At 33.7% G+C, this 15256-nt stretch overlaps 2 protein-coding genes across 6 annotated transcripts in view; both read left to right on the top strand.

The window, feature by feature from the left end:
- The window catches only part of Pyroxd1 (pyridine nucleotide-disulfide oxidoreductase domain 1), a 418591-nt gene that overhangs the window by 338155 nt on the left and 65180 nt on the right, over positions 1-15256 (top strand). The gene's annotated exons all lie outside the window — the stretch shown is intronic.
- The window catches only part of LOC145327615 (adaptin ear-binding coat-associated protein 1-like), a 356073-nt gene that overhangs the window by 338155 nt on the left and 2662 nt on the right, over positions 1-15256 (top strand). Inside the window, exons 2-14 of one of the 4 annotated variants that reach the window (XR_013882190.1) lie at positions 523-574; positions 1042-1130; positions 1401-1510; positions 1943-1979; positions 6264-6320; positions 6745-6820; positions 8527-8639; positions 9775-9895; positions 10223-10304; positions 10621-10676; positions 13620-13724; positions 14324-14381; positions 15218-15249. Coding sequence is in view for 1 of the 4 variants with exons in the window: in XM_080171155.1 (XP_080027281.1) it covers positions 536-574; positions 1042-1130; positions 1401-1510; positions 1943-1979; positions 6264-6320; positions 6745-6820; positions 8527-8639; positions 9775-9895; positions 10223-10304; positions 10621-10676; positions 13620-13697 (858 nt within the window). In the remaining 3 variants the exon portion in view is untranslated. Of the gene's footprint in view, positions 1-522; positions 575-1041; positions 1131-1400; positions 1511-1942; positions 1980-6263; positions 6321-6744; positions 6821-8526; positions 8640-9774; positions 9896-10222; positions 10305-10620; positions 10677-13619; positions 13774-14323; positions 14382-15003; positions 15250-15256 lie in introns of those variants that run through there. The other 3 variants (XR_013882188.1, XR_013882189.1, XM_080171155.1) reach the window with 3 other exon arrangements.

The raw sequence follows: 15256 nt of genomic DNA, 5'->3' as shown, positions 1-15256 counted from the left end.
ACAAAACTGGTTTTCAAGACAAATAAGCTAGACCCAACTATAAAAATGACTAAATTGCCCAATGTCTTATCCCTGAAAAATCCTTACTCCACACAAAAAGAGTACGCGGCATTATTTGAAAGATTGCGCTTTGATGATGTTTTTGGTCACATCTCTAAAGAGTAAAAAAAAAGCTGCCTCAATGATAATTTGTAATAATTCTAGAGAAGATCTTTAGGAACAAGACACTGGTCGAAAAATATATATTTTCCCAATTATGATTAACAGAATTGCCCAATTTGCAGATTTAAGTTATTTGTTGAAATGTTCAAGAAAACTCAATTCTAAGTAATTATCTTAAAAACTTATTAATAATTATTAAAAATTGTATTTTACAAGAAAGAAAAAAAATCACAATTACTGGATATAACCTTTTATGATTTTATAGGCCTTCCTGTTTATAGAGATATGTTATATATCATCCTCGTCTCTTAATTATTTTGTCATAATTTTTAAATTAAATTGTGTTTTTTATTTTAAGACTATTTAACCTAAAATGGATGAGATAGAGCGTTGTATTTTGGTTAAACATGAGGTAAGTTACATAAAGGAATCAAAATTAGGGTTGGACTGTTTGTCATCTAACTTCCTCTCTCGTAGTCTCATGATATGGAATTTAGTAAAATTAATTAGCCAAAATTAATGCTTCCCCTTTCCCGGCCCCACGTACCCCCATAACCTAAAATTGGATTCTAGAAGAATTAATTACACAGATAGAAAATAATAATTCTCATGTTATTTTTAAAAACATTAATAATTTCGATCTCTTTCCCCTTATCCTTTTATGGAACATGAGAATTATACCTACTTGCATAACTTATATACCTATTTCAAACTATACTTCGCCCCTAGTATTGTTCCACCCGCTTAAGAATATATAATATTATCATTAGGCCATATCTTAATTTAGCTATTACCGAAGTCTTAAGCTGCACAGACATATAAACACCATGAATTTATGTTAGATTTTATTTATGTATTTAATATTTTTTTTCGTTGCAGGTGTTCGTTTACAAAATTCCACCGCGTCAAAGTTCGCGCGGCTACAGAGCTGCGGACTGGAATCTTTCCACTCCGGATTGGACTGGAAGGTAAATACCTAAACAAGTAGACAACATCCACTTAAGTAGCGGAGCACTATTAAAATCTTGTTAGGGCAAAGTGAGTTATAGAGCCAAAGATTAGTGGCAGGGTAGTGGCTATAAGCGGAAGCCCTAATTTTTTCCTCAAAATATTTGAAAATAAATCACAATCTCCCTCCCCCCTTTACTTTAAATTTTTTTTTAAAGGGAGGGTGGGTGTTCTTTGGGTAAAGCACCTATTTTGTCTATCAACTTTTGCATTCAAATTATTATATTTAGAATGCGTGCTATGGAAAAGAATAAACTTGTAATCTTGAAGCTGGAAGACAAGGGCAGCAACGAATTATTTGCAGCCTGTCCTATTGATAAATATCCTGGACCTGCTATTGGTGAGTTTGTTCTTAGTAAACACTTCTTTTGCTGGTAAATACAAAAATTTAAACAAAAAAATTATTGATTAAAAAAATATTAAGTATTTCTAAAAAGACACCTTATGAAGAAATGTAATTTCTTGTAAGTTGGGTTTCCACATTTCGCTATAATTTCTTTTGTTCTGTTCTTTCTTTAGATTTAGAAAACTGGAAAGTTAAACTAAGAGTTATTATAAAATTTTTGAAGTTTTGTTATTTGTACCTAATGCTTGAAGATCTTTTAAAATGAATAAATTGACATTTAAGCTTCTCAGTGACACTGAAAAATCATGTATTTTATGGTATTATAGACGGTTTACCACGAAAAATAAAATAAGACAGACATTGATCCCATAATCGTGCAGTTTACTATCTGTGGATATACTTATTGATTTTGAATTTTTTTTTCAGAGGCGGTTACTGATAGCTCTAGATATTTTGTTATAAGGTAAATATTTTAAACTAGTGGCTACACCACTAAAGGCCTCTAAGGGCACTTGATGAAAGAGTTGGGTGGGGGGGGGGGGGGGGGTAGGAGTTTATGGGGACGATTTATATTGTAAGGGTTGAGAAATCCTTATATTACTCCCTGATCCCTTGGTGAACCATATCGGTTCAGTGGTTAGCGATTTCCTTCGCTACACACAGACAGATAAACGTACATCCTATTACAATTAAAATAAGTATTATCTACTGTAGACTATTTGTACGCACTAATGCCAAGATTTTTATTTGCATGGTATTCGTGCATTCATTCGAAGGACCGAGCGAACGCATTTACAAACTTTTGAATACAAGGATAAACCAAGGATGACATTATCCATAAGTAGCGAAGTACGATAAATCAGGCGGACGTAAAAACGAACATTGACAAACATACTATAGAATAGAGTGACTATACTTTTAATATAAAAGATCCAAAAAGTATTTTATCTAAATCTGAACAAAATTTTATATCAACTTAACGTCTCTAGACTTGATTATATAGATGAAGCATAATACCTAATGGTCAAAGGAATCGACATTTCTAAAATCAACTATATCACATACTAAATTAAGGAAAATATCTAAAGAATGAAATTAGACACAGGCTGTTTGTTAAAGATTATAGAGTTGCTACGCTTTCTAAATGTACACTGAAATCAGCATTCAAAGTTTGAAATCGATAGGATTAACCTAACATCCCTACATTATGGATCATATCTATTATACATCAGTTATACTGTATACTGGAATCAGCATTCAAAGTTTGAAATCGATAGGATTAATCTAACATCCCTACATTATGGATCATATCTATTATACATCAGTTTTAAACGTATAGACCTACGGACAGGTTCTAATATTAAAAAAGCCATGCTTTAAAGTAAGGGCTTCATTTACTGCAAATATTAGTGTAGTAGAGTGACATATTTAGTATGAGCTACGCTCCCAGACAGTGACAAATACAAAGTTTAAAACTTTAAATTGAGTTATCTGATCTTATATAAATATCTCCTAGTCTCTGCAAAAATAAACTCCCACTTTATCAGGAAATGAGGGATAGGCATGATGATATGATGATCAAAAGTAACGTCGGAAGAAGGGTTTCGTTGGTTCTGTATTTAAAAGTATGCTCAAAACTTTAGGTAGTTTAATTGAATTTGAAGTGAGTTTACCAGTAGTGTCCAATTTTTTCAACCAATAACTTTAATCTACAGAAGGGATAATCTTCTTTAGTCTCTTTGGGGATGCATATAAATTTATTTTCATGTCATTTGCTAAATGATTTCTAGTCCTTCAATTTTTCCCTTTATCTCTGACTGTCACTGTGATACAGATATTCATTTCAGCCGCCTTGTCTCCTATGCAATTTTAGAATAGTGGAATAGCAATCTAAAAACATAACTTATACCTAATATTGTAAACAAGATAAATAGTTTTTTTTTTTATTAAAGCTAAAAAAAATTATTGTCATTAAAAAAATAATCTCTGTTAAATCTCCCTTTTTATTCAAAGTGGCCACGTTTTTTTTTTTGTATTCTAATTATTTTCATCACTGCATTGATATTAACTTGTTTAGTGTGCTAATATAAATATCCTTTTAAGAGAGAATTTTATTTTAGAGAGAGTTGACATTAAACTGTAAATTAATTATACTGGAACCCAGACTTCTACAAAATCACTATCTCATTGGTGGGCTCAAAAACTTTGGATACTTTTATTAGATCTTGATTGGCTGCTTCCAAACCCTTTACACCACAATTTAGATTTTGAAGATAATCATTATAAATGTACATCAATTAATCGTCTATTGTCTTATCCCTGAATTTAGTTAGTAAAATAAAATATGTAAAATTTTTATGAATAGTTTTGAGAAAGAGAAGAAAACAAAACATCTTTTTTTAAGTAGCGAAGCACAAAATGAATGGACAAAAGGGACAAAATATGTAAAGAAGTGAGTTGTATGCTGTATGCTCTTTGTTAAGTCGTATCTTAAAAAAAAAATTGGCAGTCTATCATAAAAACCAGCCATGAAAATCACATACTAACAAACAGATGGACGGACAAAGTGAATTATATAGTAGCTTTGTTATTTAAGAACAGTAAACAAAACAATCTTTTGATGTTTAAAGAGTATTCTTCTTTACAAAGAAAACATCGAGAATATTTTTATTAATACAATGCTTTTTTCAGTACCTGATTCGTTTTTTTCTTCAAAATATATTTTTGGAGTTAAGGTTTTCTTTAACTAGAGAATATATCCGCATTTTTAGTTTCCTTTTAAACTCCCATTTTATAAGGGAGGGAGTGGACATCAGACTCTATATTAGTATAGTATAACTTTACATGGTGTCCAATAGTTTTAATCAGTATTTCGGAGCCGCAGCCGGGAGCAGCAACATTTTTGGTGGAGCCGCAGCCGGATCCGGAGCCGTATTTTTCTATAAAAACGGCTCCGGCTCCAGATTAGCTAAAAATGATTTTTTAACAATTTTATCAAAATTAAACGGCTCCGACACCCTGGTTTTAATTACTGAGCTTATTTACTCTTTATGTTAAGCTCCAAGGAAAGAGGGAACATTTGTGAGTTACTGGCACGAAAAAAAAAAAATTAAAACACTTTCTCTCATTAGTGTATATCATTTTATTCTTCTCCCATCCTTTCCTTTTCTGAGTCAAACCCACCAAAGGCTAAGGGTAAAATAGCAAGAAAATGTATTCTTATGTCCAATATGATATCCTTTTTAAAAGCGAAGCTTTTCTATAATTAGGGTCGGTCCGTCCGTCCGTACGTCCGTCCGTCCGTACGTCCGTCCGTCACGGATAGCTTTTTTCGTTAATTTAGACATGTTAGAATTGTCCTATCGATTTCAAATTTTGCATGGTGATTCCTTTAGTAGTTAGGTACGATTTAGAAAGCGTAGCAACTCTATAATCATTACCGAAATGTCCGTACGTCCATTTTAAACATGTTGATTTTTTTACTTTTTGAAATAGCTTTTTTCGTTAATTTAGGCATGTTAGAATTGTCCTATCGGTTTCAATTTTGCATGGTGATTCCTGTAATTGTTAGGTACGAGTTAGAAAGCGTAACAACTCTATAATCATTACCAGAATGTCCGTACGTCCATTTTAAACATGTTGATTTTTTTTTACATTTTTAACAACAAATTTGTATGTGACCTAATTATCCGATTGGTCTGGTTTTTGGTATACTGATTCCTGGGACAACAAAGTACAATATTATAAGCGAAGCAACTCTATAATCAAGTCCTAAAAATGTAAGTATGCCCATAATCATTATCCTGTATCAAGCAGTTTTTCAACAACTTTACTTACAATTTTGCTTTGACTCTTATACATTCGCATTCTGATTATTCAGTTCTGACATTATACAAGTGTTAATGTCCGTTTGTCCTACCGCTTCAGAGCTTCGCTTTTATGGATGTTGTCATCCTTGTTTTATTTTAAAACAATCAAGAATTATACCTATATATTTCGTCATTTTAGGTAATCATAGAATGTCATCCTTGTTTTCTTTATTAATAATTAAAGATAAGTCGTTTTGCGTTTTTTTTTCTTCAATTTTTCTTCTGTATAGTAGTTAAAAACAAAAGAAATTTTCCATGGATTTTTTGCAAGTTATAAACGGAAAATTTTTATGCAAAAAAGTTGCAAATTTTGAATATATTAGTCTAAAAAATTACCAATTTACAATTATGTAATTTTTTTACCTAAACAATGAAATTTTTAACAAGGAAAATATTAGAACATTTTTTTATGTAAGACTCAGAATAATTAAATTCCACCCTTTTTTTAGAATATCAATGACTATTATATCCATAAGAAACGAAGCTTTAACATATGATATATGACTCATATAAAAATAGAAAAAAATACTTAATATATTAATACTCAGACCAAATACAATATCGGGTCGGGATAGGGTCACCGCCCTGAAGGGAGTATTACACAATACTTGACTAATGCCCCCTTTATTCTTTTACTTGAATGAATGAAGCTCATTCATAATTACGAATGTCCGTCCATCAAAAATTAGTTTCTTTATTAAAAACGTCAGATTTTTTGATTTTATGAATGCTGTCATCCTTATTTTTTTTTATTATACCTAATTATGAATGAATCAACCCAGTAGACTTATAAATGTTGTCATCCTTGTTTTTATTTAGAATTATGAATGAATCAACCCAGTAGACTTATAAATGTTGTCATCCTTGTTTTTATTTAGAATTATGAATGAATCAACCCAGCAGACTGCATTCATAGGACTTGGATTTGCAGACAGGTAAAGAAAGGAGGGGGTCTGGAAGGGGAGTAGTACAGATAGGTACAGAACACAAAGAATTGATCTCGTCATTAAAAAAAATGAGGGTTCTTCATACAAACTGCCTCTTGAGCATTAATAACCACCTCCACCCCCTTTTAGGGGACTATACCTGTGGTGCTTAACAAGGTACTTTGTGTGAAAGCCTAAAATCAACCCACTACCTTAAATTTTAGTTTAAAAAGAAAAAAAGTCTAAAAAATCGGGGGATAGTTTTGGTTACTTTTTCTCTTGGGAGAGTGTTCTAGTTATCTTCCCCTGAAAAACTTCTCAGGTCATATATAATATGAAAGCAATACTGTAAAGGAGAGCCTTATCGGTCCAGCGGTTAGCGACATATTTTAAGGTATACACAGACAGACAGATTACATGCTGTTGTTTTCAGATCAGACAGTTTTGATTTGAACGTTGCCTTACAAGATCACTTTAAACTTGTTAAGAAAGAAGACACAATTTTAAAGGTAAGGTTATTTGATTTTTAAAATACAATTGGTTGCATACCTAGCATCTAAGGCCTCTTTGAAGGGTATCTAAGAAGAGCAGAAAAATAGCCTAAAATCATCTGAAAACTTAAATCTATAAAAAAAATAGCCTAAAATCAATCCTGGACATATATGAAGATTCCCTAAAATGTAGAACTCAATCTGTTCAATAAAAATCTTAAGCTTCAGACCAAAAAAATCTTTCTACTTTATATACCTAAAATAATTACAAACTAGTTAAGTTGCGGTGCCTATAGGATTTAGGGGGAGGAAGGGAAAGAAAAATACTTAAACCATTTAAAGACATTAGACTATGATGTTGAATCATACAAATTGACCAAAAAATTATATCCATGTTAGGCGTTAGCTACCTAAACTGACGATGATTTTTCCCCTTGGCATAATAACCACGTTTATTCTATATCCATTCCCATATACAATCTATAATACAAAGTAGAATGATGTCTGTCTATCTGTCTGTCCGTCTGTCCCTTAAGATCTCGGTAACCACTGAACCGATCGGATTTTACTCTTCAGGGAGTATACCTACTGGTCCTGTGGTGGTTTTATGCTATTTTCTTTAGGGGTGGGTGGGACACCCCTAACCCCCCAAAAAATGAAAATCCCCCCCCAAAGAAACAAAGGCTAAGGGCGAAGCCGCTAGTATGTATATATAATCTTGATAATTTCCACACAATAACAACCCCTCATTATTTATCAATGATTCGTACTTTCAATGATGATATAAATGTTTTTGTGCATTTGAGCAAATAAATAGAAACATTTTTATAAGAAAAAGAGATATATTCTATTATCATGCAATTAAAACAACCATGCCCCCCCCCCCATCCCTTCATAAATGGGAGGTTGTATTATAAATTATACATTTTTTTTATAACCACGTTATCTTATTCGTTGGCTAAAAAACGTTGGGTATTTTAAATGAAAAGTGATTGGTTGGTTAAAACTAGTAGGTAAAGTCCAAACTTTTTATCCAATAATTTTCACATTGAGAAGGGATAAATGTGTTCATCATCATTAAGGAAGTGCATCAATTTATCGTCCATTGTTTTATCACTTGAGATCCCTGCTGAAAAACAAAAGCTTCCCAGGGAGGTAGAAACAAATTTTTTTATTGACGATCATTTTAGGACAGGTTAGGTCAATTAAAGTCCAGGAAAGTCCCAGAATGTTATTGTTCTCTGCTGTGGTTTAATGGATTTTTAGTGTCCCACAATCGAAATGAAAAATTTTACCGTGTACAAGTTTTTCTATTTGATGTGCCAGTCAAAGTTGTTAAAGAAAGTTTACTTGTTATTACTTACAATATACATACACAGCTTTAAGTACATTTATAAGTAAAGCTGATCTTTAAAAAGAAAGGGAAAAGTAGGTTGCGGGTAAAAATCCGTGTTTTAAGGCTTAAAAACAGTAGTAGAACGATAATATTTACTAAATATGTGTATTTCTTATTTAAGAGAACTATAGACAAATTTAAAAAAATTAACATAACTTTTTATCTTTCTACTACTGTTTTTAACTTAAAACACACAACCTTTACGGATTTTATCCGCAACCTACTTTTCCCTTTCTTTTCGCATATACGTAAAAGTTTTGTATTAAGATCCAGGGACCATATTTTAATGGTTAAGGCTGTGAAATTAATCAATAAAACCTTATAATAGGAGGAGCCCGCAGGACCCCAGTTAGACCTGGCTTTCAAGGAGGGACAAACAATCAAGGTCAACATCAACAATATTAAGAAGGACAAAGAAAAGACAGATAAACCAAAAGCCAGGTAAAAAATTTTGCGGATTTTCGCGCTTCAGTTTCAGTTCCTTTTTAAGTTTCCCATTACAATGTGTAGGGTCTAAATTAAAAGGGGTATGAAGGGGACAGAAAAAAGCCTAAAACTATGTAATAATTGAAGCTACCCTTAGAAGCAATGTTGCGGATCTGGATCCGCAAGGATCCGCATTTTTTTGAGTCCAAGGATCCGGATCCGCAAAAAAATGCGGATCCGGATCCTGGGGTATAAAGGGAAGGGCGAAAGTGACACTTTTTGAAACCAAAACTAAAAGTCAACAAAGGAACTCAACTAAAAAAAGAGTTAAAGGTCTGAGATTTTGCATGGCAGTTGCTTTATAGGGGTAAAATATGGAACTGTGAAGAAACGGTGGCGCAACCGCCGAAAACTGCCGTTTCCCGCCGAAATTTTTTTTGCCTTTTCTCGGCGGTTTTCGGCGGTTGCGACGCCGTTTCTTCACAGTTCCATATTGTACCCCTATAAAGCAACTGCCATGCAAAATGTCAGACCCGTAACTCTTTTTTTAGTTGAGTTCTTTTGACTTTTAGTTTTGGTTTCAAAAAGTGTCACTTTCGCCCCCCCCCCCCCCCCGGCCCCCTTTATGGAAAAATCTACCTAAATTTATATAAAATAGTCACTTACAAATTTTACAAAGGAGGACATCATCCAAGACATTCTCGTGATGAGAGCCAATCTTTAAGGTTTAGGTTCAGACTTGAAAATTAAAAGTATTTTTGACTTCGAGATTAAAGAATAAATATTTTTGAAAAATTTGGTGATTTTATTTTTATTGTCAAGGATCCGGATCCGGAACTGACCAAATTTTGAGGATCCGGATCCGCATACAATCAATGCAGATCCGCAACACTGCTTAGAAGGAGAACTCGTATTAGTTCCGTAGTTACTGAAATCTCAAGCTTCAGCCAAAAAAAAACTTCAGCACCTTATATCACTTATAGTATTTGGACATATCAGAAAAGGAGGGGGTTGAAGAGTGATTTTTTAGCTTTATTGTCATCTTAGTCAGTTATTTTAAGGTATAAGACTATGGACATTTAATTAATATACAAATTAACCCCATCTTTAGACTAAAATTATATTTTTTTCACTGAATACTTTTTTTCAGAGTTGGTGGTGCCCTGCTCCCCCCTCCCTCAAGTGGTGGTAGCATATTGCTGCCACCCCCTTCAGCATCAAGTGGGGCTACTGGCATTCTTCCCCCCGGGCCTTCTATTGGGGCATCTAAGGTAAACCCGCGCTCACTGCCACGGATGGATGGGTTCGAATCTCAACATAAACCTCATCATAACTAAAGACAGATATAATAGTTCCAATTGCTACTGTTTAAGTTGCCGATATGAGTACAGAGAATGCCTTGGCCCTAAACAATCGAAATTCAGTACCTTTTACAGGACTTTCAGACAAAGGTTGTGCAATTAAAGGGTTGGTTGTCTTTAGTACGTCTCATCATATGCATTAAGTAAGAAATGGTTCAGAGATACTCCAAAATAAGATTTCGTGGTGTATCCCGTTCTCTATAGGCTATCCAAGCTTATATACTTGTCTTTTTTTAGGGGTTAGCTGGACCTCCATCAAATCCTTCAACTCCTGCTTCAAATTTGGACTTATTGGCCGACTTCTGTGATTTAAGTGTTGGTGAGTAACATTAATTTTTGAGAAAAAATTACAAGTGCAAAAGCTGATTGGCGGTTTCCCTAACAATTTACAAAGAAACCCCGGAGTGGAATTTGGTATGTTTTTGTTTTTTCTCAGCTATTATTTCTTATGATAGCCACCTTAATTTTTTTTGATAGATTTCCATGATAAACGGGCATGTTTTACTTTTATAATCCTATTTAAATCTGAGTAGGTATTCACAACAAGACAATTGGATAAATAAAATAATCTATCAATAACTAAATGAATACGTAAATACTTAAAACCTTTTTAAATGATTTATTTTTACTTTTAGGAAGTAGTACAACCTCACAACAGCCTATTCAACCTGCCAAACAAAATATTTCTTCGGTAGGTACCGTACATTTTAACAACAACAAAAAAACAGTTTAAATCAAAGAAAATAATAAAATATTTTTAAATATTAACAGGGGTGTATATTCTGCACAAGATTTTTTTTTTCCCCTGCTACAAAATTTTTTATTCCCCCCCCCCCCCCCCTAGTTTTTCTCACCAAGTAGGGGGGGAAATGGAAAACTATTAAAAGAACTCTATATTTTCTTTGTTTTATCCCTCCTACCACACATTTTTTTAGTTTTTTTTCACCAAGGAGGGGGGGGGAAATGGAAAAAATGTTTTCAGTTTTCTAAATTTTTACATTTTTTTTCCCTCCAACCACTTATTTTTTATTTCCCCCCCCCCCCCCTGAGCAGGGGATCCCATGTAGAATATACACCCCTGAATATTAACCTACTTTGCTTGGTAAGTTGGGGTAAAATATCTCCACTTTGTTAAAAGTAGTTTTATTCACTGTGGGCTAGAATTGAATCAAGACAAAAGTAAGTGCCGAGCCCTGGGACCTATGTATGGTGAAAATAGACATAAAACCATGATGATTCCAGGTAAAACCAAAATATTTCAGCGGGGGCTTTTTGAGAAAATTAGATTTGAAAATTTCAAGTTCAATTTTCACCACCTTGGAGTTGCCGCATAATCATGACAAGAAAACCAAATATTATTTATTTTAAATTTTGAACAACTTTGCTTTTATAAAGTTCTTCATAAAACCACTCCTGAAGGGAGTTAATAAATGGCCTTTTTTATTACTTGCTTTGCAAAGGTCACGAAAATTCAGCCTAAAATAAATCATATATATAGAGGCAGGGTTTCGGATGCGGATCCGCAAGGATCCGCATATTTTCGAGTCCAAGGATCCGGATCCGCAAAAAAATGCGGATCCGGATCCTTGGACTCAAAAAAATGCGGGAAAAATGGAAAAATATACCTAAATTTATATAAAATCTCAGACAATCTCTTGATGAGAGCCAATCTTTAAGGTTTAGGGTCAGACTTGAAAATTAAAAGTATTTTTGACTTCGAATTAAAGAATAAATATTTTTTGAAAAGTTTGGTGATTTTATTTTTATTGTCAAGGATCCGGAACCGGATCCGGTAGGATCCGGATCCGGATCCGCACTGACCAAATTTGGAGGATCCGGATCCGCAAAAAATCAATGCGGATCCGAAACCCTGTATAGAGGTTTTAAGAAGGACTTCATAAAAGCAAAGTTGTTCATTATTTAAAATTCAAAGGTAAATACATATCCTGCCCCGCTAAAATTGCTAACAACTTTAACAAACAATATTCAGCAGTTGTACACCACAAAAGTTCCAGATTTAGCAGAATTGTAACTGATAACATCAGAAAAAACAACCTGGAGACTCCAGAACTTCACACAGACGAAGCTACCAAAGAGGCCATTAAAAACAGCAAGGCCTCCAAAGCACTAGGCCCAGATAAAATGTCGAATCTTCATCTTAAACATTTGGGACCTTTTGGTATAAAATTCCTTACCAAAATTTTTAACTTGTCTGTGTCCTCCAGCCAGATTCCAGCAATCTGGAAAAAATCACTTATTGTTCCTCTGCCTAAACCTGGGAAAGACCACAGTGAAGCCACATCCTACCGTCCTGTTTCTCTACTATGCCCTGCTATTAAGATTTTAGAAAGACTCATTCTCCCAACCCTTGACGAACACCTAGAAGTACCATCTTTTCAACATGGATTTAGGAAAATTCATTCAACTGTTACTGCTCTTCATGATTTTAACAAAGCTGTCACAGATGGCTTCAATCTTAACCCTCCTCCTGACAGAACAGTTTTGGTACAGCTTGACTTATCCAAAGCATTTGATATGGTTAACCATGATAAGCTCATCAATGGTCTTAATGAAACAGCCCTACCCGGCCATATCAAGAGATGGCTAAATTGTTATCTCAGAGGAAGACAGTCCTGTGTTCAATTTAGGAATAAGAAGTCATCCTCCAGAAATGTCCGAACTGGAGTCCCCCAAGGAGCTGTATTATCCCCTCTTCTTTTCAGCTTTTACCTGTCCGAAATTCCTCTCCCTCCCAAAGGAATTGAAATTGTGCAATATGCAGACGACATTTCTATATATGCGTCTGGAACCAATATAGATGCCTTAACTAGTCAAATAAATGCTTACCTGGAAATCTTGCTCAATTTTCTGGAAGAAAGGGAACTGCTTGTCTCACCAGAAAAGTCCACGGTAACATTATTCTCACCAGATACCAAAGATTATAAAATTCATCCTCAAGTCTTCCTCAGAAACCAACTTGTCAGATTAGAAAACAAACCAAAGCTATTAGGAGTCACTTTAAATATAGAGGAAGAAAGTCTGCCAAGAAAAGTCCGTACAGAATTATCCAGACTTCGGTCTGGATTTAGCAGAAATTTAAATGATTACAGAAACAGACTTGATCCAACCATACCTAATACCTGCCCCCTCTGCAATAACTCTCCACATGACGTAACCCACCTCTTCAACTGCCCCAACAATCCTACAACATTTAACCCTACAGATCTATGGAATAAGCCTAAAGAAGTGGCTTCATTCCTACAACTCAATAACGAGACTTAATGACAACCTGATACAAGAGAGAACGTGGCTACAATCATCATCATCATTATTTAAAATAGATAATTTTTGCTTTTCTTATCATAATTTTGCGGCAACTCCTAGGGGGTGAAAATTGAACTTGAAATTTTTAAATCTAATTTTCTCAAAAAGCCCCCGCTGAAATATTTTGGTTTTACCTGGAATCATCATGGTTTTATGTCTATTTTCACCATACATAGGTCCCAGGGCTCGGCACTTACTTTTGTCTTGATTCAATTCTAGCCCACAGTGTATTACATACCCATCATTTGAAATCGAAATAGGATGCCGCCCCAATCAGGTAATAGGAAATAATAATTGATTTTATTTTTAGACCAACGACGATTTGTGGGGTGACTTTACAAGCGCGGAATCTGGGGCCAAAACTAGCGGAAACTGGGTCACATTCTAGTCACTCTAAATCATATAAATCAATAAAGTGTGCATACAATACATTCAAATGATCTGATTTAATGAGCCAAATATTTGTATAAGATTTAGGGATCTTAAGGACAATGGACGATAAATTGATATACATTCCCAATGATATAATAACTAAATTTCACCTTTTGTAGATTAATAGGTTTAAAAGCTTTGAAACTTATCAAAGTTCAATAAAAAGTAACCCAAGTTCTACAACCAAAGTATATGATCACGTGATTATGAAACTTTTGGTACCAGTGCAGTGTAATTTACGGTCCAATGTCTCCTTCCATTTGCCAAACAACCGACAAATGCTTACAACAAGTTAAATTAGATAAGTCATATTTTGATAATATCATTGACCAGTAATTCTCATGAAAACATTGATGGGTAGATTCAAATAAACATACAATGTGGGTAAAATTGTAAAAAAAACTGGTTTCAATAAAGAATTTAATCTAGTAAGTAAAAGATCCTTTATGCTACTTGATAATTGTGAAATCATTGTCTACCCTATTTTATTTACTTTATACAACTTATTATATGCTACTAGAATATATAACGAGGCCAAAAACATTTGAATATATTGTATGAACACTCTAAAACCATAACTAGGTTGCTATTTAGGAATATAACGTCCAATTGAATCTTTCTTGATTAGATAGATAGATAGGTAGGTAGTTATGAATATGGATAGATAAAGTTTTCAATAGTATTTCAACTTGTTACTGTTATTAAATATTAATAGAATAAGGGGGGGGAAGTTTTGACACATTTGCGTAAACAGTGAGTATAAGCTTTATCTTTGGACTGAGAGGATAGGTTATTAGGGATAAAATCATTCTTATATGATGAATTTCCCCCAGATTTAAGATTTTTTGGATAGGCCTCCAGGTTCCGGAGCTCCAGGCCTCCAGGTCCTCTCTGTACAGGTAAAAATTAAAAAAAAAAAAAAATTTCTAGAGTTAGAAGTCAACTTATGAAACAAAATATGCATTTTTTTCTTCAAATGTGTGAATAACATTAAAAAATATGCATATTTTGTTTCATAGGTTGACTTCTAACTCTTCAAAAAAAAAATTATTTTTTTCATTTTTACCTGTACAGAGAGGACCTGGAGGCCTGGAGCTCCGGAACCTGGAGGCCTATCCAAAAAAATCTTAAAGCTGGGGGAAATTCATCATATAAGAATGATTTTATCCCTAATAACCTATCCTCTCAGTCCAAAGATAAAGCCTATACTCACTGTTTACGCAAATGTGTCAAAACTTCCCCCCCCCCCCCTTGTTAAAAAGCTCCAAGACAAAATAATATTTGATTATTTTTAAGTTAACTTTTGAGAAGACCAGTTTTAAAAAGTTCGTTGATTTCTAACTTAGTGAAATGCCTTAACATTCCAAATTATACGCAAAAAAAAAAATTCTATCTGTTTACAAAACTATGATTATAGTCAGTTTTTATAGTCGCTACTAAAGATCAATATTTCTGATGTGTTTTATATTTGTTTAGTGTGCTGAATACTAATAAAAAAGCTTTTGCTGGTATACA

Source organism: Acartia tonsa, chromosome 9 (genome assembly GCF_053477335.1).
Source record: "Acartia tonsa isolate MP-2025a chromosome 9, ASM5347733v1, whole genome shotgun sequence".
NCBI lineage: Eukaryota > Metazoa > Arthropoda > Copepoda > Calanoida > Acartiidae > Acartia > Acartia tonsa.
Note: the sequence above shows the minus strand (reverse complement) of the source record. Positions and strands in the feature narration are given on the sequence as shown.